General features: G+C 33.6%; 1 protein-coding gene and 1 long non-coding RNA gene across 7 annotated transcripts in view; both read right to left on the reverse strand.

Moving 5' to 3' along the window:
* The window catches only part of LOC125062761 (kalirin), an 86,198-nt gene that overhangs the window by 46,616 nt on the left and 12,577 nt on the right, over positions 1-27,005 (reverse strand). For all 6 annotated transcript variants that reach the window (XM_047668884.1, XM_047668882.1, XM_047668883.1 and 3 more), the window contains exons 15-26: positions 14,094-14,253; positions 11,137-11,268; positions 8,571-8,775; positions 8,112-8,340; positions 7,329-7,581; positions 6,724-6,924; positions 5,633-5,898; positions 5,212-5,376; positions 4,601-4,727; positions 3,796-4,007; positions 2,582-2,714; positions 224-484 (exon numbers count right to left, since the gene is read on the reverse strand). In XM_047668884.1, coding sequence (XP_047524840.1) covers positions 224-484; positions 2,582-2,714; positions 3,796-4,007; positions 4,601-4,727; positions 5,212-5,376; positions 5,633-5,898; positions 6,724-6,924; positions 7,329-7,581; positions 8,112-8,340; positions 8,571-8,775; positions 11,137-11,268; positions 14,094-14,253 — 2,344 coding nt within the window. The remainder of the gene's footprint in view (positions 1-223; positions 485-2,581; positions 2,715-3,795; positions 4,008-4,600; positions 4,728-5,211; positions 5,377-5,632; positions 5,899-6,723; positions 6,925-7,328; positions 7,582-8,111; positions 8,341-8,570; positions 8,776-11,136; positions 11,269-14,093; positions 14,254-27,005) is intronic.
* Positions 9,511-10,652, reverse strand: LOC125062763. Its single transcript, XR_007119325.1, has 2 exons — positions 10,506-10,652; positions 9,511-10,323 (listed from the first exon to the last, which is right to left on the reverse strand). It is a non-coding gene; the product is annotated as an uncharacterized LOC125062763 (long non-coding RNA).

Raw genomic sequence — 27,005 nt, forward strand, 5'->3', positions numbered from 1 at the left:
ATAATAAGAATAACCTGTCATAATATGCAAGATAGAAAAATATTATCTAAAAAATAAATAGGTCTATATGTTAGTTGTAAACATCATAACGAACAAAAATCAACAAGAGTAACAGTAAGATTTATGAAATTGTAGGGTTTTACTGTACTGAATGTTTATAATATACTGTTTTTATGTACTATTTTCGTGTTACTATATATTTAGATTTAAAAACAAATCTTACCATGAATTTAGTCTTGTAGATATATTTAGCCTTTCCATGGGTATCCTTAACCTCCTTTGCAAGCAGGAGATGCAGGTCGAAGAGGAAGACTCGTCTTTCACGACACTTTTTGATAATCTGACGAAGATCCCATACTTGGAACGAATCTTGGAGTACAACTTCACCCAGACTATCTGTCGGCACGTCACAACCCTCAAGATTAGAGAGGTGCATCGCATCATTTGCTTTCTTCGGCACTGAGAGCATAACCTCCAAACCGTCCTATCAAAACAAGCACATAATTAAATTAATACTTTTGGTTTTATATATTTTTTTACTTAACTTGTATGGGCTACATCTATTGAATTTTTAATTAACGATTGCCCCTAGGCTTTTAAGCTTTACGGCTTTCGTAGCCACAGTACATTTAAAATTCATGGAACGGCGCTTCGATGAAACTTTGTGTTTACCCTTTTTATCTGAGATGGCCCATGATGGATTCCGTGTGGAATTAGGCAAAATATAATCATAGTTGTTTATTTAGTCTTAAATCACATTCAGGAAAACCACCGCAAGACTATACCGCAAAGGAAAATACTTTGTATTTGACGTACGTAATGAAGATATGGATTGATCATTAGCAAAAAGGACGGTGACACACTTTTATTTGTGTAGGACAAAAGTCATTACTAAACGAACGATAAAAATTAAAAAATCCTTTTGCGCGTTCTAATTGACTAGCTTATTATATCGACAATATTTTTTTAGGAATTAAATTAATTAATACAAAATAATACATACAACATGTTGTGCAGGCCCAAGACGATTATGCCGATGACTATTTAGATATTTTAACATTATAAAACAAACACTATCAACACTGAAACGAACCATTCCATTTGTATTATTAATCAAATGAACGTTCTGAATACGTTACAAGTCCCGATGTGTAACTCTAATGGAACACAAGGAAAATTGTTTCGAACATATGTATTGTTAATTACAGCGAATTAATTTGTTTAATCTCAAATATTGTTCGACGTATTGTAATGGGGCAAACATCTACTTGATACGACCTAATGGCTTCGACTATACAAAACAAAGGTCATTAGTTGATAAAAGAAATTTTGTCTTGTGTATACAAGTTCAAAGCGTTTCACTGAAGCTGATTAGAAGCGCAGCTTAACGTTTTTATCGATTCGCTATGCTCTCATAAGTGACATTTATGTATGAATTTAATCTAGCGTATAGTGATAACATTGTATTTTTAGTTTAGGCTATATACCGCAGAAGTTAGACATAGTAAATGTTACTAGTAAAAGTTACTCTTAACGGTAACGCACTAGAATTTTATGTGTCAAGCGATATGACTAAACCAAACACAAAATGGAAATTAATCTCAATTGTATTGTTTGTAGAAGGAAAAACATGTCTATCGTGAGCCAAGGGGTTTCCTTCACGCATATGCAACAATCTAACGAATAAATTATAGAATATTATAAAAAAAGAAAAACTACTATCAGTATGTTCACTCAAAAGCATTTATCAACAATATATACCTTTTATTGCAACAACAAAACAACTATAAATTCGTTTCTTTCTTTTATAACAATTTTACAAACAACTTACTTGAATTCTAACAAACACTGTAAACAAAGTTTGCGAAGAAATTTTGTGTTCTGTGCACACCATAAGTCATTACGGCGTTGTTATCTTATCTCAAGTATCGAGGCGAAAGATAAAATTCACGATTAGTGTCTTTGACACTTCTATTGTGGTTCTAGTTCTACTATTATATGTTCAATTGTTTACATTGTTTTTTCTTTTTTTTAGTTTTAATACCGTATTTGCCTTGCGGTTTAACCCTTAAATGCGTTCATAACGTTTTGTTAGATACCTATAGCCAATGGGAACCAGATTTTCCTGAGATTAGCGGATTCAACCAAACAAACTTCTCAGATTTATATTAGTATAGATAAATTTTCGAAATTCTTTTGTTTTAAACAAATTCATCATGCCATGAAATAGCGCATCTCAAACTTTATAGTCGACTTCAAAATTCTAAAAACGTTATTGTTAATGTTCCTCTATAGTCTGTACCAAAAACACTGGAATGTGATGGAATACCTTTGCCTAAAAAAACTAAAAGTGCTATTGGACACATTCTTATTACCATATATGATTAAACTTGACACTGTTCTTATATAAGACAAATCCTATAATTAAAAAAAAAATTCCTTGACAGCGCCACATTTTTTAAAACATTTATACTATTGTGAAAACGGAATCATCGTATCAAATTAAAACATAATGGTTAAGTTCTTTCAGTCTGGTTACTCAATCTAAATTAAAATAATATAGTTAAAACTTATAACTTACTTTTATTTCTCCTTGTCCCTCAGCACAGCATGCTTGAAGATCTTTGAGTAGTAGCTGGTATTTGGTAATTCTTTGTACCGGCTTGATTAGATACGCTGCGAGGGGATGCTCCAACTTTTTTCTTCTTTGAACCCTAAAAATTGGAATAGTATAACTAGGGACACCTATTGGATGATTACTAAACAGCATAAAAAAATTAAAAGCGCCATCTATTGAGCATTTATTTGAACATAATAGTTGAAGGTTGGTTATGGTTATGGTTGGTGGACTCATTTTCCGCACTTAAGACTCATAATAATAGTTGAAGGTTTATGGTATAACAGTACATGATCTGCTCTATAGATGTCGCTCCAATGAGTTCCATTTAACTAATGTAAGAATCTGATTAAAATATTTATTTTAATAATTTTATTTATTCACTTTGCAGATAAAAAATATTATTCATCAATGTTTTGTTTGAAATTCTGCAAGGGTATAATACAAAAATTGAGATCGTGTATTTTAGCCCCGAATATGAACCATTAAAGTTTTCCTTTATTTGCGCAACTAGCACATACTTGTATAGTAACCAAAAAATTTAAGAAAACCGGCATATTAGGGGAGATTCAAAGTCGAGACAAGTACGTAAAATTGAAAATTGGGTGTGACCCTTACACTCCAAAATCTATTTGTTAGCCACGGCTAAAAATTTAAGATTTAAAAAGGGATGTAGCAACAATAAATATATCAATTAGAACCCTTTAATAAAATCAAGTCTCGCGACCGCTTTATGTCTTTGTGAACGCGAAAGCTACCGAATGAATTATTAAGGAAGCTTTTAATTATGGTGTTATTAAAGTAACTAAAATGTAACAACAATTGTGGAAGAGGTCGCAAAATATCCTGCCAAAATCAACGGGCAAAGCTACGGAAGGCAGCTGTTAGTATAAGTTTTGAATCGCGGAGCACACAGCGACCACTATTTAAGGTTCGACTTGTTTAAGCTATCTCGGAATATGCTTAAGGAATATTAAGAATATCCAAAGTACGAAATGACGTCATCATGAGCGCGCCCACATACACGCCCGAATTAGGTATTACTAAATTAAGTATATTTAATATTTGTTATTATACAATTAAATTATTACCATTTTTGGCTATATCTTTAGTATATTTGTTTTTGTTATATATATTAAAAGTTAGCTGGAGGAGTAAAAAATAAATAAATAGTTCACCTTTCAAAATAATCTCCTGCGTGCTGTACAACGGCCGCATTACTGTCCGGCTTGTTACGGCAATAGGACACATACATATCGAACTGCCTCGCCCAAGTCACAAAACAATGGCCAACGTCCTCAGGCCACGCCTCATACTTGTCCAACTCACGAAGGAATATACGCTCGTGGAAACGATGGATCTCTTCGATGTTACCGAATATGAGTTCCTCCTGAAAATAGGAACAAAATTAGCTTCCCATTTAGTACAGTCAGGTAGAAAAGTTGGTAAGAATCGAATGTTTTCTTAGAACTATTGCAAACACGCCAACTAAAAAAATATTGCCAACTTCGTAACCTACCTATTAACTGCTTGAAATTTTTTTTTTTAAATGTGCTTGCGGAAGTCAATTTCACAGACACATTTAATCGGTTTGTTTACAAATTTGGATTCACATTTCAAGAATGTTAGGAAGCGTTCAAGTATTACGTCACGTAATTTTTTAAGATTATTGACCCTCCCCCCATGTATCGCGCCGTAACGTTTTTCTGTACCCAAATATAGTAAAATGTTTCGTGACCACTTAGTGACTCTTTATACCTAAAAGTTACCATTATGTAGTGTAAAGTACTGGAAAGTCGAAAATAATATTAGCAATAACGCGTAATTCAATCCCCGCCCCGCATCGTAACGTTTTACAAAAAGACCTCCCCCCCCCAAAATTCGTTACGTAATACTTGAACGCTCCCTTATTTCTCATCTTCTACTAAATTTAATAAATATATTTCTTTATCAATACTAAAATTGTGTAAGGCATTTATTAACCTTGCCCTGAAGTAGCGCTGGAACTGAAGCTGGATCTGTCCGCATTTCACGTAAATACCCCGTGATGCACGTCTCGAGATCTTTAACGTAGGCGCGCTCAGTTTGCAGCAACTCGGCCATTATGAACCTGCAGCAATTAAAAGTTGTATTGCTTGTAAAGCAGATGAGAATGTTGAACTGAAAAATTAACCTATATACGATAGGATCTTCTGGCGTGTTGCGCTAGAAGATCGTATCGCCGTATGATGTGGCGTATTAACGCGTTGGACTAGACTTGCTTTTGAGGAAGCAATATAAAACCGTACCTACAATCGTTTGGTTTTCATACTTAGCTGAGATATCGTTCTGCGAAAATAAGATCGCGATTTTGGTCACATATTTGTATTATTTATTTCGAAATTTTCTATTCGTTTCTGAACTAAATTGACAGGGATATTATTCATATTATAATATGGCATGTGTTATATAATAGTATCTAGTTGAATTAAATTAACGGTTTTATTACAAACTATATTTTTTCTTCCTAAAGGCTGTCAAGTGTAAATTGATTGTTTAATAAATAGATAATTTGTAAAATACGTGATAAATACTAAATTATAGTGAATAATTACTCTTTTCGCCTGGCACTGCGTCTCTTCTCATCAGTGGATGCTGGTGGCTGTGGTTCTCCTCGTACCTCACTTTCAGAATGTGTCGAAGCTAGAGATGGCGCCATACCAGAGTCACTTTCCACTTCCACCTCACCAGCCTCCATGGTACCACTGAACTCGGCATATCTGAAAAATAATTTAATTCAATCCTTCATTATTTTAAAATATTAGTTCATAGAAAAATCAGCGGAAGGTACATATGGGTACAAATATGGAAAAAAAATTAAGAATGATGTGGAACAAAATTAAAATGAATAATTCAAGAGTTATTGCTACACTAATACTGTTAAAAAGCGCTTCATTACTCTTATCAAATATAGAAACATATCATTACTTCCTAACATGTATTGCGAGACTGTTATATATGAAATTGTATCTGTACCTGGCATCAACAGCAGCCACCCACTCCTTGATCTGAACGGCATGCGGATGTCCCTTTTCAACAAGTCCGTCGGCCAATTGTGCGAGCAATCTGACACGCTCACGGCTTTCTCTTGCCACACCAGCGGCCGCAGCAGCGGCGGCCGCCCCACATCGCTCTTGCGTCTCCCGAATCCATTCGACAGCCGCACGCGCAGATCGCTCAAATAAAGCGAATTGCTGGCACTGTTCTAGACGCTTTTTGCGAACTGTCCAGTGTTCCAGTACCTACGATTAACGTTGATTTATAGCCACCATAATGCCACAATAGGGATTTATTAAATCAGTAGAAATATAAAATTATTCATGTATAAAAAAAAATCATGTAAGAAAAATATTGTGGTAGACATAGATATGTTTTTTATTAGAATATAGACATAACATGTCTATGTCTATCACAATATTTTTCGATCATGATCACAATTTTTTATTAGAATATAAATTATTCCGAATATTACATTCACATTGCTAATTAAAACAGAAGTGACGAGATTTGTATACACTAAAAATCTAAGGGATTTTTAAATTTGCTATTTTAATTCATAAAATCAAAATAAAATTACCGGTTGTATCAAAATCATAACAACAGTTCCCCACATGAAGCACAACTACGTTTGACAACCGACCATTATTTAGCTACATCACTGATATCATCGCAAACTAACAAAAGCTTTATTGTGTAAAAATATAAAAGCAATGCCACTGACAATGACTCTTGATTACATTCAATGATTTCAAAATAATTGTGTGTCACTCGTCACGGAAATAGTATATCGTCAAAATCGCAATAACTAGTTTACGTGTGATCGCGATCGTATTCAGTAATTGTATTTACTGTATATTGTATCTTGTACCCGGAAAACAACAATTTGTACTGATAGACTAAAAATAGAATTAATTGCATTCGATCGGTGCCAGGCAGTCTAGTGGTCTAGGCTAGAGTGTTATCACATAACCACAATTAGCAGACATAAGTCACACGTGATAGATGTTATATATTCCTGATGGTATAAACAAAAGAATCTAAAATAAATAATAAATACGAATTCAGACCTTATTTTCTTGACATAGTAGAGTATCGAGTATGGCCCGGGTTTGCTCGTGGTGGGCCTTACTCGCTGCTGCAGTTTGTCCGTGAACTTGAGCTGACCTTGCCGCGTACTTGAGGAACGTCTCGGCAGTGCGTCGAGCGAGCGTACATGCTTTGAGGAACGCCTCTTTTTGCTCGCCATGCTTTACTATTAATGCTGCCACCTACAAATTATCATAATCAAAATAAAATTTCAGTTTATTAGAGATTAAGTGCAAAACATTATTAAAAAAACCAGCCGAAACTAGTGACAGCTAAATCTTGTTGACGTCTCTTAAGTGAGAATTTTTTAGTTAATGGTTTATGAAATTAAGAAATATAATTTGGTATATATCTAACAAACACATATTAAACAATGCGATTTTGCCTCACACGCACGCACGCATAGTATATTCACTCAATATACTATATAATTGAAATGCCCATCAAATAGAATAATAAATATCACATAAGGAATAAAAGTTTTTTTAATTTTAAATGCTGATAATTATGGCATAACACCAACTCACATGGTAAAAAACAGCTTAAACATGTACATAAATGTATGCTGAAGTAATATTGAATATACCTGAGCAGCCTTATCCAAGTTCTGCGTTTGGTTATTCTGTGTATCTTCTGTATTAGTTGTGATTGTGGAAATAGCAGCGCCTGAACCACACCAGTCTTCATCACGGCGATACTCCCTCTCCAAGGAATCGAGTACAGAGCAAACTTGTTCAGCCGTTTTGTAGAAATTCAACGAAGCAGTGACTAGTTTGTGACGCTCTTCCGCGCACGTAACAAGGCGCTGCCAACGCTCTGTCACCTCTTCGGATATCTCTCTGAAAAAACCAAGCAAATGTTTCACTTACGAATAGGGCACGAATAATGCAAAGATATAAGTATTAATGATATTGAATTTCGTAAATTTGTATGCTATTTGTAACTATCATGCTGTTCGCGTTTGCGATGTACTTAGCTGATAAATGTAAGCAAGCGAAGTACACAAGCTATAAAGCAAGCGCTAAAATTTTACCGAGGAAACAAAATATTTTGGTATGGAAGGCATAGATTACTAACAATTGATTGTAATGAATGAAACAGTCATAGATAGCGTAGCGAATTATTAAATAAAATTGACGAGAATTCCCTAGATGGTATATCTATAATGTAACGTAGTAATATTAGTTTTTTATGACGGCTATTTAGCGTTTCATTAACGCTAATGATGTTTATGGTATTATTGGAAATTGGTTATGCCAAAACCATTTAACATTTCCCTGCACAACTATAGTCAGATATTTTCAAAATATTAATTGATTTGTAGTATTTTTTTTTATATCAAAAATTGTGCAACTAAAGTTATAAATACCTTATAGTATGTGGATCATAATGATTGGCAGCTCGCAGGGCATCAGCTCTATACTTCACTTGAACAGCACTAGCGTGAGTTTTCTCGACAGCCACTTGGAACTGGTCGTGTTCCCGCTTCAACTGTTCTGCTTCAGAAAGAGTTCCGGGAATCGAGAATGAAGCAGCCAACATCGCTTCACCATTTCGTATCCAGCTAACAACTTGTGCCGCATCCTTTTGAAATTGACCTGTAATCGTATTGAAATATTCGGCCTAAATATATGAATGATACATAGGTGGAAACAGTTGTACTATGGAGTTAAGAATATATATTATAGGTTTATAAAATTTACGTATTTCACTAGCTCTTGATACTGAAAAGTAATTGACTCAAACAAATATATTTGTAATACATAAGGCCGTGAGTCAATAAGTTAACCAAAGAATTATTACAATATGTTTATAAGAATAAAATTACCAAGTTGAACGCATTGTTCAAATCTGGCTCGCCGTTCCTCAGCCAGCTCTTCCAAGTCTAGTTGTCGATCATGCAAGAATTCCAGTAAAAGTTGTACTCTCGCCTGGGCGTCGAGTGGTGCACCCTCAGAGCTATCGGAACTGGACGCCATTACGTCTGACGCTTCCGCAATGGCCGAAGCTAAGTCCTGACCTTGCTGCACTACCTTTAAAAGTATGGCAAACTTAATAATCAAATCAAACTAAAAAATATATTAAATATATGCACTAGTAGGTAGGTTGGCTAAGGGAGCGTTGAAGTATTACGTAACGAATTTTGGGGGGGGGGGGGGGCAATTTTGTAAAACGTTACGATGCCGGGCGGGGATTGAATTACACGTTATTTTTAATATTATTTTCGACTTGCACCACATAATAGTAACTGAAGAGTCACTAGGTGGTCACGAAACGTTTTACTTGGGGAGGGGGGTCAATAATCTCCAAAAATTGCGTTACGCTCCCTAAGGCCCATAATATACATAAAAGGGAGTTAAACTCAAATGTGTTGCAAAAATATTTATTTTAAGAAAGAACATTTAGAGTTTGCTATTTCAGTTGAAAATCACTTTTATCCTATTTCTTTTATAATCAATTAAAAATGTACTCATAACAAACACTTCATATTCAAATTAAAAATGACACATACCTAGACAAATAAAACTAGTGTCTTTTCCACAGACTAACAAACAAAACTAATTGAACATTTATAAAAGCAAAATAGATAATGTATAATCTAATTTAACCCTAGAAAGATAACGTTATTTTTTTGTACTGAAAAGATAAACATGCGCCTGCGAGGCGCACTATTTTAATAGCAGATTTTTTTAATGAATGTCAATTATTTTTATTTCATTCACTACTGTAAATTGTTGAATTATTTATAAGTAAATAAAATACATAAGTATTATCATAAATTTTTATTCAAAATATGAAAATTTGTAGGTATTTATAAACCCTTAACAAAAATTAGAAGTCTTCTGTACTTAGGTAGAAATTTTTAAAAATAGGTAATTTTTATAGTGTTTTTTCTTATTAATTAATTAATTATTATATAATCAGTCTCAATTTAAAAAAAATACTGGAAAAATCAACGGCTAAAGACAATTGTTGCAACCATCTTTTTTATGTTCTCCGCACAATGTCTTTTTACATATTGTGCAACTCATCTTGGACATTCTCTTCTTTTTTTTGTATATAAGCTACAGTACCGTCGAATTTTAGCTGGAGGTTCCTCATCAGCTTCTTCAGACATCTCTCGGTTAGTTTGTGGGAGGATATTCTCAATACTTTCTCTTGCATAATCTCGTCAGTTGTAAATATCTCAAAGCATGTAAGTGGTTCAAAAATATTTCGAGACATGCGACTAGGCCCTCTATTGGAATGAACAATATTGATCGCAGACGTTCTTCTGTTATTTTGTCCTTTAGCAGTAGCCCAAACATGCCTATTCTTGCCCCTGATCACGTCATTAGGCGGCGTTGGTCATGTCCAGTATTTTCAGTGACATTCTGCGATGAAGGATCATTCGAATGTTCATAAATCTTAGCTTCATCTACGTACTCATCATCAGTATCGATTTGCACATTGTCTTCACTTACATGGTCCTCGATCTCACTGTCACTGCCGACATCTGCGCCTTCATCTTCTTCATTCAATAAAGAAACAATTTCTCTTTCATCCAACACTCTTCTGCTCGCCATGATGCTAAAACGCTCCTAAAAACAATTAATTACAATAAGTATTCACCAATAAAAAAAACCTACCTTTAAACTTACCGTACATTGGTAAAAAAATATAAAAACAAAATCACTATGAAAGTGGCGAAAGTTACACAAAAGATAAACATGCGCCTCCCGAGCGCAACGCATCGCTCTAACAGCAAAACTGTGGTACTTACCGAACAGAAGCAGTAGTCTCTCGGAAGTGATGACCAAGGACTGAATTGGCCCGGAAACACAAAGTTGTATGCGCGTCGGTAACAAAATGGCAGCGAAATATATATTTCGCGGGCGCCTCTGAGGCGCACGTTATCTTTCTAGGGTTAAGAAATATAATTATTTCTTTACATACATTTACACTTCATCGATTGTTTTTAAGAATGGATGGTAAATAGTCAACGACTCATTAGTCTAGTGGTTAATACCCCTGACTGCGAATCCATGGTTCGAACCCCGGCTGAGACAAACATCGATGTGATGAGCATTTGGTGTTGTGCTTAGGTCTTGGGTGTTTAAATATGTATTTATATGTCTATCTATCTATAATATGTATGTATGTCCGTTGCCTGGTACCCATAACACAAGCTTCACCAGCTTAGCATGGGACTAGGTCAATTGGTGTGAATTGTCCAAAAAAAAAAATCTATAATATATTTAACAGCATATAATAGTCAAGTTATTTAAAAGTTACGTCTCCGGCAACACTCATACTCCATTGTTACCTTTGGGAATTATGTGATTGGGAATATAAAATGATTTATATGTCAGTCTGAAACACCAATTAAACCACTCCAGATATTTAAGTTTTACCTGAAAAGTAGCATGTTGCATCCTAGCTACGCTCTCGTTGTGTGCCGCTAGTGCTTGTTCAGCCTGCTGTGGGTCGCGTGGAGGTTCACTGCGCTGCAACTCGTCTCCCCATAGTTCAAGTCGTGATGATACCTGAGACGATATTTGGTTAATATGTATGGTTTTAAATTCAGCACGCCCCATACACCGTGACTATGTTCAACTGCAGATCATAAGGCCTCATTCGATCATCGGCTAGTCACAATTGATATTTCCCAGTGCGGCCGAATTGCGTGAACATTTTAATATATGATACTAGCAGACTCGGCCAAGCGTTGCTGTGGCTAAGGTTTTTGTTATATTAAATAGTAGTAAACTATGGGGACCATGCTTTTTTTAGTGCTTATGCCATTAAATTGTAGCTTATGTGAAACGTTGGTGCTTTCAACACAGCGCCATCTGTTAGCTGTGACTATCAAATAATAAACAAATAATTTGCAATAAAATAATATTGCGGGCATAAATGAAGATGTTAACTATCCTATCTTTTAAGTTAGATCAAACTGCACACCGTATGCAAATTTGATTGAAATCGGTTAAGTAGTTTAGGAGTCCATAGCGGACAAACAACGTGACACGTAATTTATATATATTAAGAAGATGTACATAATCTTGGTTTGTTAAGTTTTTATAAGTTGTATATTTTCAAGTTGTATATTATCCCATATGACTCTTAGTGGACACTCTTATATGCTCATGTGCGATACAATATTGGGTTAAAGTTGTTAAAGTTTTCGGCTTGAGTGTGTTACTAAAGTAATCTTCCTAAATAATATTAGTATAAATATTATCTAGTGTCTTTATTTATTCCGCAGATATACTTGATGTCGCATTTAGCTTCTTTAGGAAAACTTTATCTCATCTGTATATTTTCTGAAACTTTGAAACTTCATCTAACTTTTATTCACTACGTACAAGTTTTATAAGTTATGAATAGAAAAGCAAAGGCAAAGTTTTATCAGCTTCATGGCAAATTAGAAACGTTGCGTATGTTTTTTATACAGATGTATAATTTGACAACATACTACCTTAAGCAACTATGTAGTTGAACATTTCAACTTGTATAATTACGTAAATATGCACCGGGCTGCAATTTAGTGCTCGTACAAGAAACCTGTTCGCTAAATCCTAATTAATCCAACTACTTTTAGACAAGTCGTGTTTTTATAAGACACGATTTTCCCGTTTCCTTTGTCGAAGGTCGTGGATTCTGACCAGATTACTAATATCAACTTTTATTTTTTTAATGTTAAACTAAGTATATTTTCTTTACGTATAGGGAACTCAATTCACAATTATTTTATTTAAAAGTTAGTATATCACTTAAGCAATGTAATACCGACATTATATATTCTAAATAAAATTTATTTATAAGGGAACTATGTAACTTCATGTACACTTCGATCGTCCGTAAAAAAAATAATTAGATTAAATTTACTGCTATTTCTCAAATCAAGGGCGTAGAACGGACAAGAAGAGCTGAGTCATAAACTTTTCATCACTGTTTGAAATCGATTTTGTGAAGAAGTCAAGAGGTAGTTTTATTAGAAAGTAGAAGGCATTATTTATGAAATCAAACAGCGTTTGCTAACGATAACGATAAACCAAAAAAATTTATTTCCGAAAAACTAAGATTTAAAATGTTTTCGTACTCATGTAGATATTATCTTGATCTGATTTTAAAAAGTGTTCATTGTGAGTAAATCTAGTTTTTTACTATTCCACTATATAATAGTATCAAGGCTATTAAATTTTTTAATTTTCCATTGTACCATTTATAAAAACCATTGTTCCGTAAATATGTAACGGTTTAATCTGTTTGATAGTCAACTAGTTCAAAACATTGTACAAAGAGCAAAAAGACCAAATTTTTTTTGATTTTAATGGTTTTTTATTATTATTTATATAATAGGAGGCAAAATGGCTTTTATGAATCGCTTCGGAAATACTTCAGTGTGGAACCTTAAATACTGGTGCTCAGTTGTGGAACCTCGGCGGCGGAAGGTTAATCCTTCCAAATTAATCCGAACAACTCCTGTGATCACGGGAAGTGTGTTTCGAAATGTCGACGCCCAGTATTCCGATGCTAGCTGTGGCTTTAAGACACACTGTCTTCGAAGAGGAGTAGCGACAAAGGATGTTTTTATAGCGGTCTTACTCCAACTATGCTTCGAATAGATATTTTATCGTCTCCTTATAAACACAGTACACCTTTAATGACTATTAATATACGAAAGGCTTTATCCGAAAGATACATCTAGTAAAATAAATGTAAAGAAATGGTATGTCTTCATTTTCGTTAGTGTACATGACGATTAGCCCGTGATACTGGCGTTTAATTGTAAAATTATAATAGTTGTATAAATAAGGGAATAGAATGATAGATATTATAATTTATATGAATTTGTTGTTTCAGCGAAGCACTTTTTCCAATTTCCAATTCCTTTTAATTGGATTACCTTACTTAACAATTCCTTATAAATTAGATATATTATTCGTAAAATAAAATTCTACTATAATCATAACGTATTAAGTGCAACGCATAACTTGTAAATTAATAATGATACATTATCCCTCTATGATACAAAAATTAGGAAAAAAAATAAATAATAATAATTGTTTAATTTACTTTCTTAAAAATATATTTGTAAAAATAGTATTAAGTTAACTCTGTTCTTTTGCAAGAAATAAAAAGGCTTTTTTTATTTATTTTATTTACATTAACCCTACACAAACGGTAAGCAAATGATCGTTTTATATACACATTTGCAACATTAAAGACCTGATTCACTATACATTTATACCGAAATACTCTAAGCAGGTTCATTTTAGTAGTCAATGTAAAGCTTCAAGATCTATAAGCAAAATATTTCAATACAACGAAATATCTAATAAACCCCCGACAGCAGCCAACTTACCTCCAGGGCGTCCCTCTCAAAATGTCTCAATTGGAGGGTGAGTTCAAGACGCCGCTCCCGATCCGACCAAAGTTCCTCTAGAGCGCTTCGAGTACCGCGTAAACGTTCCAGAGTTGTCTCCACTGCGGACGTGCTTGCTGTATCTGAGTCTCCCGATGATCTGTAAACAGCATATTATTTATCACTAAGCTGTAGATGTTATATATTTTTTAATTTAGTAACGTACTGGGTCACAACTGTTTCTGATATCCTAGTGCTAGTTACAGATAGTGAGGTCGCAGGTTTAATCCCCGGATGTGATTTTTCTTTACGACTTGCTCATGCGGTAAAGAAAATATCGCTCTTTTAGGCTACATACAATCAGCGTGGGTTATCAAAATACTGATATAGTAAAGTAGTTGTATAAAGGATAATTAGCAAGGATACACGAATCTGATGCCAAGAACAAGGGCTCTCACGTCACTGGCTTTTTGTCTTGCTCGTAACGCTCGCTCGACATCTCAACTAATTTCAGGAATACAAAAAAAAAGCTGACGGACAAACTAAACCGTTTTTTGCTCTTGCCCGAACAGACGCGTCTTTCTCATGACCGAAAGGGTCATTATGATAAGGTTATTTTTAAAAACATCGATCAGTTAAAACTGACTGAATCGATTAAAAAAACACAGCAGATTTGATAGCTATGAAAATATACAAAGTTTTTGGAAATAAGGCACCGACCTGTGATAGTTGGAACAAGGTTCATTAAAATCAGAATAGTACTTTAAACAAACCTCCATCGTAAGCATCGTACGGGTGACTTGTGTCTGTGGGAACGCCGATGATATTTGAGCATTTTTTTACAGGAAAATGTTCATTTCATCGCCTTCCGCGATCACTTTTTATACAAAAATCGTTAATCATGAACAGTCGCTACGAATACTAATAAGCGAAGAACAGTTATATCACGAGCACGTTGTTAACTATATTAACCATTACATACGCATGGTGATTAAAACTATAACCGACTGTGACCTACAATCACTGGCTACTGTTATGTTACAGTTGGTTAGCGAATCTTTTACAGCAGTGGACAACAGTGTTTACATATCTGCTATTAAACACATTTGTTTTCATATTTGATTTTGTTGAAAAATACCTGACGCAATACGATAATAAAAGAATTTTAAATTCAATGCGCATTGTCTTCATCTAAATATTATATTGAAAATTTATACTTGATATCGCAAGGCCTACATATTGCGTACTTTTTAATAAGTACAGTTATTTCTACCTTTTTGTGTCAATTCGCAAGCCTTAGTAATATCCGTAGTTTGAACGCGTTGCATTGTAATTTTAAATAGACTTTATTTTCACGCTTTGTCTAGGATTAAGTTGTAATCGGTATACGTTTTCTTTGCGTAACCCAACAGTAAAATTTACCTTACGGCACGTTTTAATAAGATATTCCTAGCATTGTCATGCAGTTCATATACAAAACAAGAAGCTTAAATACTTATAAAGTTGGAAGACGAAAGCTTTGTGAAAGTACTCCTTGATTTCCCTGAGTCGCGATGGTGCGATACTACAGACGTTTAATTTTAAGATGAATATTCCGTGAGGACGTTTTCTACTGTCGCCAGAGCGCGGCATTCCTCACGCGTCGGCGCCCAATCGGAACCAAAGATTCTAAGTCTGAGAATGGCATTGTTTTCGCAAATACAAGGAACAATATTTATATTCATAGACTGTTTTGTCGGCAAATATAAAGTAAAACAAAGGTCAAATTGAAGATTACATCTGCTCATTGAGCTTACGTATGTTAATATATGTTTTAAGCTTTACATGTTGGGTAAACAGTTTTGTATTTTTGATTACACAAGCCACATTCAACTTAAGTTATTAAAAGTCAGTCAAGACCTTACCCACACGATAAGCGATAAATAAAGTCGTTTAAGCCACATCAACGACAGCACTGCCTTTTAAAGTCGAGGGAACATTCAAAGTATATATTAACAGTGCGTTAAACTTTATGACTATTAAACTCGTAAATATTCTGTTCCGAAGTCCTCGAGGATACAACAATTAAGGCTCATTCATAGTTTATGGTACGTTAAAATTCACTAGTCAACGTTTTATATCTTTTATCTATTTACGGTTCCTTAACCTCTAAAAGACTATGTTTAAAATCTTACACAATTATTCTATATCTTTTCAGAAATTCTAACTAAATAATAATACTAACACCTGGATGACTTCTACATTAAATATAAATTACTCTCCTGAAGTTGAAGTAAAATCAATTTGACTTAACAAGATTAAAATGCACATAGACAAAGACACAAGATGGTAGGTAGGGACACAGGGCATCTCGTCGAGAAAGTGACCATTTAGTAAAAGCAACTACTCTAGACAAACGATACTGAATAAGTACATTTAAAATCGTTATTCTAATGCGAAAGTAATTCAATACGCAAAGCAAATTTGTAAATATTAAACGTTGAATTAATTAAATTATTTATTTACAGCATAGCCAAAGAATAATTATAATTAATGAAACAATAACATTTTTTTTTGAAATATAGTATTTAGACGTGGTACGTTTGAATCATTATTTTTTTAAGATTACAGAGTGATTTACAAACTATTGGATTATTTAAGGTTAAGGATTTATGGTAAGAAATAAGAATCGGAACGAGACTTATCGCACAGACTCTCGTACGTCAAAATTGTATTGGATTTGATATACAGGAGACATGTTCGCACTAAGTCACTTATGGTCTAAGATCCCGCTATACAACGACCTTCACCGAGATGCTTATTTAATGAAACTTATTTTATATATAATTTAATATGTCAATAAATATAATCCATATGGGTTGCCTAGCAAATTTCAGTCCAGAGTATTTTTAATTAATTTTAAAAAAAAATATTTTTTTAAACATTTCTCCGGTATGATTATTAGATAAATTCTATACCAATCGAAAGTATGAAGCCCATAGAATATGCAAAAGTTAGGTTGTTTTTAATCAATTAATTATTTATGTGTATATTTTTTATGTGACACTAAAGTATATATACATCTTTAGTATAAAAGAAGTTTTTAGTGACATATATAATACTACCCTGATTAAAAATATTGATTGAAAAAAGTTCAAAAAATTTACTACATGCAAATTATAAAAAAAAAATTTTTTTTTAATATTCATTAAAGATACTCTGGACTGAAATTTGCTAGGCAACCCATATGGATTATATTTATTGACATATTAAATTAAATATAAAATAAGTTTCATTAAATAAGCATCTCGGTGAAGGTCGTTGTATAGCGGGATCTTATACTATTAGAGTGACTTAGCGCTCTTAATGTTATCCTTAATTCTAGAGTATAGAGAGTTCAGTAGTCTTATGCGCCTCTTAAGCATTAACTCCCTTATAAAAATTGAATATAAATAAACATTCATAAACTAATGTAGGCAAAGAGAAGACGTTTGAATAAGATCTCAAATTTCAGACTTAAACTATGTATAAAATAAAATAACAGGAACTTTCGACTGTTGAATTTCAAAGGGAATATTTTTCTCAATGTATGACAACTTTTTTCAAAGAAACATTGTTCCCACATCGGATGCACCGAACCGGCGTCACCTTTGTATTTGTTCGATGGATACAACTTTTTTCTATTATAACACAACGTCAATACACTAAAAGTCGCTATAAGATACAGTATATGTATCTATGTGATGTACATCCAAGCTTTTCAATCTAAAAACTATATGTAAAATGGTGACATCAAAGTAACTCAACCAATCTATGTATAACAATATTTATTATTTCAATAAAATTAACATTATTTAAAACACGTTTCATTACACGCGTAGAAACTTCAAGGCGTGTACATAGATCATCCGCAGACTTTCTATAGACCACAACACAAATCGCGTGACTTGCCACTAGACACTTGACAGTGGCGTATGGAATCCCACAAGAAAGCTTATTGCTAACCAAATACGTAAGCAATCGTTGAGTAACATGGTTAGACTGATCTCAAAAAAAAAAAAAAACATTTCCTACGAATAAAATCAACGGCTATTAGAAACCGATATTATTATTAACATGATAAATACTAGGAACACGAAAGTCTATGACACGCTACATTGTTCAAATACTATTGGTTTTCTTTTTGATTTCACCGTATTATTACCGTAATGTGCTGGATGTGAAAATTTTTACATGAGAGATAAATTTAGAAGTGTAATATCGAAGATGAAGTAAAAGTTCTATATCTGAATGAGGTAAACGACGTTATTAAAAGTTGACGTGAGCGAATATGCTTTAGATGTTAAATTATGCAGGGTTGGCGGAAACCTAAGTACTCTCCACTCACGAAGCTGAGTACAGCTAGTACAAGTACTGAACAATATAATTAGCAATTCGTAAAACCGTAATGCTATAAAATGTAAAACTACTCTTTAATATTCAAGCCACGAGCTAGTCATCATTGGAACTTAATATAACGAATTTAGAAATATATGCAATGTTATTCACGGTAATTGAAAATGTTTGTAATGATTAAGCCATAAGACAATACCGACAAATGGCGTAAAGAAGAAAAACATTATGTAATTCGCTTAAGTTTAGGACAACGCAATTATTATAAAACCGAAACGAAGTAGCCGTGAGAGAGTTCAGATTACGCGAGTTTCCGATGATTGGTAGAGTTTTAGACGTCACACACTGCTGATTAATGAGATAACTTGACACACCTATATAGGCAGTCAAGGATTTTTGCCTAAATTGTAGAAACATTATGAACCAATGCTTGGAAATTTTATACCCCTACGAAATAAAACAACGCTTATGACGAATTAATTTGCGATTAAAACAGAGTTGTAAATAAGACTATAATGAATTTAAAACAATGAAAATCTCTTGAAATGGCAATTATAAATGTGAACAATTGTATGCAGGGGGCGCGAGGGTCCCACGGATCGGTGGGAGGGGGAGGTAAAACGTTCCGTCAAATCCTGTTCTTAACCGTAGGAGCGAGCCGGAAAGAACGATTGTGAGACAATTTAAATCACTCGCAACCCATTAACCATTGTTGTCGACTTCCCAACAACTGAGACTATTCCCCACACGACCGCTATTGTATATTAATAAATCGATCTTATAGGATATCTTAATAGACATATAATTAAAGAAAAATATTAAAACATCCTTATTCTGTGATTTAAAAAGCCCACATGTCACCAGCCTAACAATGGACTAATTACATCATAGCATTATTATTTGCAATATTTTAATCAATCACCTCTAAAAGCATGTTCAATGTAGGGTATATCTGACAGCTGAATAGTATGATGTAAAAGGAAAAAAAACAATAAGAGGTAGGTTCCTATAATCACAATAACCGCCTCCCGGGGGAGAGTAATGTAGCAGGAACAGACTTTCGCATTGCAAATATTGACCAAGACTAGACAGGAGGGTTTCAATACAGATATCAAACCGTCAATAGAGAGATGAAAAATTCGAAAACATCTGTGCTAGAAATCTTTAACAAAAGCTTATTTTTCTACAAGCGAGCGAAACAATTTTCCATTTACGGTATATAGAACATGGGAATATATTTAACAATATTGAAAATATATACATTTTGGAATTGGAGCTATTAAAACCAGTTTAGTGTTATAATAAAGATAAAACTACTAAATAATTAAATTAGTAAAATACAAAATAAGGTTTAAGTTATATTTTTTTAATGTAAATTACGCTAAGGTTATTTTATGTGTCTTTTAATTTGGTCCATTGAATAAGTAAGTTTATATGATAGAAAACAAGGAAATTGAAAAAAACGGCCGGCAACGGACTTGCGAGCCTTCTGGCACTCTGAGTTACAAAAAAAAACATATTAGTTAATAACATTAGAATAAGATTTATGTAGGTTTATATAATTTTTTATTAAATTGCGGACCTTCCGCAGGTAAGAATATTAATCTGACTTCACCATACTGTATAAATATCGGAAATTCTGTACTGTTACGATATTATAAATAAATTTGTTATTACCTGAAAAAAAACATTGACTAAAATATAACAAATTGTGTCAAAAAGCGAAAAAAAAACTATTTCAATTATCACACATCTGTAAATTGTGGGCAGAAGTATCGTTTTATGAACCCTCGTTATGTGTTCAAGTTTTGGGGTGCCGGTCGGAAATTCAATCATACCTACAAAAAGTACTATATCATTGAGGGGCCTAATCCCTACCGAACGTCGAACTTTCCCTGTTCGAAATATATTTTTGATTACACTACATAAAAATATGTTTTGACTATTTACCGATCTATTCATCAATAAAACCAAACATAAATATTATTAAGTAACAATATTAATTATATAATTTTAAATTTAAATTCATTGTCACAAATCACCATGCTTTAGTTAATATAATCAACGTCACATTTTAATTCAGAAAATATTTCTTCCGAAACGTGGTTTGAGCGCGAAAGCGTGTTACACGGAATATACGTGTCGACGCGATGTTGCCCGACAGTGGACTGGACCGCGATCGGATCTCAATCCCATCCGAAAAAGAATTTACTAAAGAAAAACTAATTGGCTTCGCGGAAAATCAACCGCCTAAAATCTTGCCAATCAGAATTAATGATCTTTTGAATGTGTTCAATGGCTAATTAGACCCCACCCCTGTGACCTCGATTTATTATGGGATAACACAAATATTTCGAAAAAGCCAAATAAACTAATAGTATAAGTTTAGATACTGTAACCATATTTGCGATGTATGTTAGAAGTTTACAAAAATATTAATTTGGATTTTAGTAAATAATTATATAGCCTAGTCCCTATAACCGTTCAACATTTGGCGTCTGTTTTAAATATGTTTTTTTATAGTTAAAGATCAACATTTCTTGGACTTCTAACACGAAATAATTATAGTATCGCCGTCTACTAATAGGAATCATAAATCTTAACTAAACAATACTCTGTAGCTACAATGTACAAAAAAAGATAAGCGGCACAGACGTTCTTCATTGGATAATAGCAGAAACTCGACGTTCTATAATATTATGTCGGCAGACGGATTTATGTATGAAAACAGGGGGAAGCGTTGTATGGGCTCTACGCTTCAAAACGAACTTAAGTACTGTTTTTCAAGTATCTGCCGGTTGGAAGCAGCCACTGAATATTATATTTACCTTAAACACAATGCTGAGATATAAGAGAACAACGCGGCGTTAATTACACAAGTTTTTCAGTTTTTTAATTACGTAATAAAAAAAAGGGAAATTTTTACGTGGACAATTTAACTCAAGTTGTACTGTTTTAAAACTTGGAAAGCATACGTTGATCACCTATTAAAAAAATAATTCGTTAAACAAAATTTTTATAATACATGTTTAATGCAGAATAAAATGTTTTAGGGCATATTATTACACCAACTTAAAACAATCGTGTTAACAATACCTATTGTAATATTCTTTGAACGTTAAAGTATTTCAAAATATACTTAATCGCTCTCAATAAATAGTATGGCGTATTTTCCGAACATTATTAAAACCATTATAATAGAACGTATTTGTTGAAGGGCGAAACAATTGAAGTCGTTGAGTACGTGCGTGAGTGTTAGATATTTCTAAAATATTATTGTCAGCCATTCATTTATGTTTGCCTTCGTAAGTTGATCACGTGTATTTACAAAAATAAAAACCCTTATTAATGGCTTAAATATTTACATAATGATTACTATGATGTGTATTGTATTGGAAGGTACAGAAGACTAAATATATTACTTGCCCAAAATATCAAAAAAAAAACAGACGCGAAACAGTACAGCAGTGTCGCAGTATTTAGATAAATTCGATTATTAGTATACCAATTTTAAATTGACCTTTGCTTTGAGTATAAAATTCTATCAGGAATATTTATAAAGAGGAAAGAAAGTAGCGTTTCGGTGTGACGCAGTATTGTAAATTCTAAATGCGTAAATAGACGACATGATGGAATACTAGTGAACCAAATTATATTACGCAATTCATGATTAGTATTTAAATCATGTACTCATGGTGTCTCTCTTATATAATATTTACGGTACATATTGTAACATGTACATTTTAAGGACTTGTCTGATAATTTTTCCAATAAATAAACACGTACGAAATGCATTTTTCTTCAATATTCATAACGCACCATAACATTATTTTTATGTAGAACGATTAAGCACATATTAATTAAAACAATAGTATTTTTTTATTAAAAAATATATTTTAAGAAATTTTAACTTTCTTTTAATTATAGAATCGGAGAGTTTTTACCATCTAACATTTACGTTATAGCCATTAATTATAAAAAAATATATACATTTAAAAGCCATTCATTATAAAAAAAATCCTACTAATATTTCAGATACAACTCGGCCTAAAGAAGTCTATAATTTATTTTAAATCTTTTAAAACATCGCGCCATGTAGCGTGAAATATGGTAGTGTAAATACGGAATATCGTCAAGTAATAATTATACCGTCCACTACTAGAGGAGTTCAAGTGGCCTCACAAAACAAGACACAAACGACTTGCTAGGCTAAATATAAGTTTAATCAAATCGTGAATTACATAAAGGGCAATATGGTCCCAGTCATCCTAAAGGAGTCTGGCGCCAATACAGACGACAACTTTTCCTCTTACGGTAAACAAGTTGCACAGGCTCGCTTATGGAATGAAAAAAAAAAGGAAAAAAGTTCATCAAACTATCACCCATACAAGTTTCCCTAACTATGTTTTATAAAATATTATAGAAAAAACTAAGACTTACACTCTGCCGTTGCTGATATTAAATAACCTTATAGACAGAGTGCTCTGTAACTTTAGAATTCTTTTAGAAACTAAGTGCTTGTAAGATCTTTGATCGAATTCCACAAGTACAAGTTTGACCAATCAATTATATCGAAGTTTAAATTTTAATAAGAAAACATATTTAAGATAATCTTGCAGTGAAATTAGAGGCAATGTACCGGAAATCTAAGCTCTTACACATCTAAGTTAATACTGCGAATGATACGTCAACTTTTTTCATAGTTGAGTCAGTACGTGTACATATGCACCAGAACGAGCCGATACCTTGTAAGGTGCACTATATTTATAGGTGTTTAGGCGACCACGACACCAGTAAATTGAGGATGTTGCTAAACGACTTAAGCGAATGACAATTTTATTTATACAGATCCAATGCGCGTGCAATAATAAACAATTTATTTAACAAACAAAAAAAACTATTATACCATTGTAAAACAGTTAGTCTATCGAAACGCATAAATGATTCCGTATCGCGTGTAACGATACATTTTCAGTGAAACCGAGTAGCGTTCATCTGCAATATGGACGTAGAAATTGGGTCGCAGTCCGTTGTGTAATGTCCCGTAGGCAATGACAACACAGCTATTGTTTGCATTTTAATAAAAAAAAACATATTGAATGTATCGTTGATGTTTGTTTAAAAATAATCAAACATTGAATAGAACTATAAAATACTCGGGTAAATATGCATTTACGCGTGAAAGTCTCCGTAATCCCTACCATTGACATAGTTTGTTTAATGTTCTTCGTTGTCTTCATTACCTGTCTTGAAAAGCCCTAACCGATATGTCGACTTGCTGCCTTCACACCGCTCTACCCTCAGCTTGTTTCAGGGATGTTGAGATCATTAATTGTATTAATTAGGTCAGACCAACGGGTAGCCGATCGACCCCCGACATCTGCCGCCATCACTCCTCCCTACCATTACCAGTTTGTCGAGACTAATCGGTTCTCTCCTAGAAATATGGCCAAAGTAGCTAAGCATCCGTATGTAAATGATAGTTGACAGTCTTGTGGTGATCTTTAGTTGGTTTAGAATGGACTTATTGGTTCTTTTTGCTGTTCATGGTATTCGCAACCGCAACAAATTCGTTTGTTTCATAATATCTTATATAATAATTGGATACAATATTTGGAGCCCTACGTGTCAAACGTAAAAGCGTTTCAAACCTGAATATATTTTTCTAATGACTAAAGATTTTCTTGTCAAGTTGTTGTTGTTTACGCTTTCAATATTTGTAAATATGTGAGGAACATGTATACTAACAATAAAATAATTGACCAATCCGCTGCATTGCTTAATTTGTACGTAATACTTTGTGCCTATTTAAGGATAGTAGTTTTATTTTAGGAGTACATTGTCTTCACATATAATTTTTTTTTTTTTTTTTTAAGACAATTCACACCAATTGACCTAGTCCCATGCTAAGCTGGTGAAGCTTGTGTTATGGGTACTAGGCAACGGATATACATACATATTATAGATATATAGACATATAAATACATATTTAAACACCCAAGACCTAAGCACAACACCAAATGCTCATCACATCGATGTCTTGTCTCAGCCGGGGATCGAACCCGGGACCCATGGATTCGCAGTCAGGGGTACTAACCACTAGACCAATGAGTCGTCAACTAATGTAATTTAACTAATGTAAACAAAATATTGTAAAACCTATTTTAAAAGAGTAAGTGTGGAGTTTCTCTCCCATTCTTCTCCACACGAAACTACCCTTTGGAAGGGACATCTAGAATTATCTTTATATTTTATTTAAAGTTCAAAAGTGCCTTTTTAGGTGGTCTAATTGGAATAAATGATTTGACTATTGACCAGTAAGTAGAAATTTTTAATACCTAGGTAACACTGAAAATGTTTAGAAAATGAAAAACGGCTTAATGTAGAAAATTGCCACTACTTATATTGTTTTTCGAAGTAATTTCCGTTCCTCTCTACACATCGTCGCATTCGATGGAACCACTGAGAAAAGCAGTGGGCCCATTTTTCCTTAAAGGTCTCTTCTATGGCATTTTCGTACGCTTTCACCGCATCTTCAGGGCTCGTAAAGCGAATACCTCGAATTTTATCTTTAGTTCTTGGGAATAAATGAAAGCCGCAGGGCGCCAGGTCACGACTGTATGGCGGATGAGTCATTATCTCGACACCTGCCATAGTCAAATATTCAACAGTCCGTTATGCGGAGTGCGTTGAAGCATTGTCGTGGTGAAGGAGGATCCTGCTTCGAGGGCGCTGCTGTCGAATTTTTTCCAAGACAATAGGCAAACAGTGATTGACATACCTGTCCTTTTATCTTCTAGCACAACTGTCGCGAAATGACCTTTCCGACCAAAGATAAGGCAATCATCTTTTTTCCTTGACTTCTTCCTTTCTTTACCAGCATAGTAAGTGCAGCATAGTAAGCTAGTTTAGCCTTCGACATACTCAAGTGCTGCGTCTGTATGGCTGATATATTACACCAAATTTATACTGATTACAGAACCGGTTTTCTCTAAAGGAAATAGTAGGAAATACCTACATTTCCGCAAAAATTGCATATATTTTTGGATAAAAGTATTATAAGTGGTCGGCAACTTTAAGTGAATTAACAATATTATTAGCTTCTTTATATCACACACCCATTAAGTACACTCCAATTAGTTTTATACATCAATTCGTTCAATGGCTAGGGCGTGACATTTATCAACACCAAACCTAAATATAACCGCTTGCAGGATACAAATTAATTCTTTAAATAATATGTCAATAAAGTAATTAAAAACCTATTATGCCTACAACATAAAAAGAGTACCATCGATTTTGACCTATGAGATTACCTGGGTGAAAAGAAAATTTAAGGAGTATTCATTTAAAAAAGTAAACTTCAATTCCAAGTGCGAGTTATCCGGGAAACAAGCCAACAAAGTTAGAACCTTCATAATTGGAATCGGTTAAAAATAGAATTTAATTGCATTTTCCAATTTGATTTGCCTACGGTAACAACGGATCTCACTAATCCTCTTAACTCCGATAATTGGCATTTCACTCAAATCCTCTTTCATCTAGGGAGTTATTACGCTGGCATAAATCGTAATTGAGTATCGATTTTGAAACGGTCATATACAAATGAGATAAGATGTTATGGTTACATATACATTATTTATAAATAATGTACATGTATGATATGTATGTTACGTTTATTTGTAAAAAAGATATTAACAATTTAATACGTATCTAAGGCGTCTATGACTAATGGTCTTTTAGTAAACTGGGGCAAAAACCTTGTTGAAACGGCAAGAAACAAAAATTTTAAGAATTTTTATAACTACATAATAGTAAATTTTCGCTCGCGAAACCGACACCTCGCTGGTGTGCGAAGTTATTACCTAAATTAAAGTTAACCCAATAATCAATCACCAGCACTATCTTTAGCATTGCATTTCATAGCCTTCACTTAGCATTAAGTTATCTGCTGTACGCGGTAATCAAAAGTAAAAAATATATTAGACATTATTTAAACAAATACACCTGACCCAGCTACGGTATCGTACCAACTCGTAAATATAAATTTGTTAAAATTATTATGCATGCATGAAAAATATTAAACAAGCTTATAAATAAACATTGAACGAGGTGAAATATTAATTTTAACCGAAAATAGATTTTGAATTATTTTTGATGATGGTTTCAAAGGCAGGTCAAGAGCCCTAACCGGCGAGCTTGCATGAAGAATTTAATGCGAGTATATGAAGCAAAAGCGTGTCAGAATCACGTGGAAAACGGTTGCCTAGCGGTGCAAATATTTATTTTCACTTTTATACATTTTTAAGAGGTTATTAATGGCTGTTTTCAATAGTAGAAACACTTTTATCGAAGGTTAAGTTCGTTTAGGAAAGCTGTCGAGAGGAAACCGTGATACAACCCAAACAAGCATGTCAACTGTTATCACTTATTAGAAAAAACAAATGATCACAAAACAAACAAACAAACTAAACAGATACAGAAATCTGGGGCCCAGATCTCGAGTGAAAAAAAAATTGCAGATTTTCGGCGGTATGGCGG

The sequence above is a fragment of the Pieris napi genome, chromosome Z (genome assembly GCF_905475465.1).
Source record: "Pieris napi chromosome Z, ilPieNapi1.2, whole genome shotgun sequence".
NCBI lineage: Eukaryota > Metazoa > Arthropoda > Insecta > Lepidoptera > Pieridae > Pieris > Pieris napi.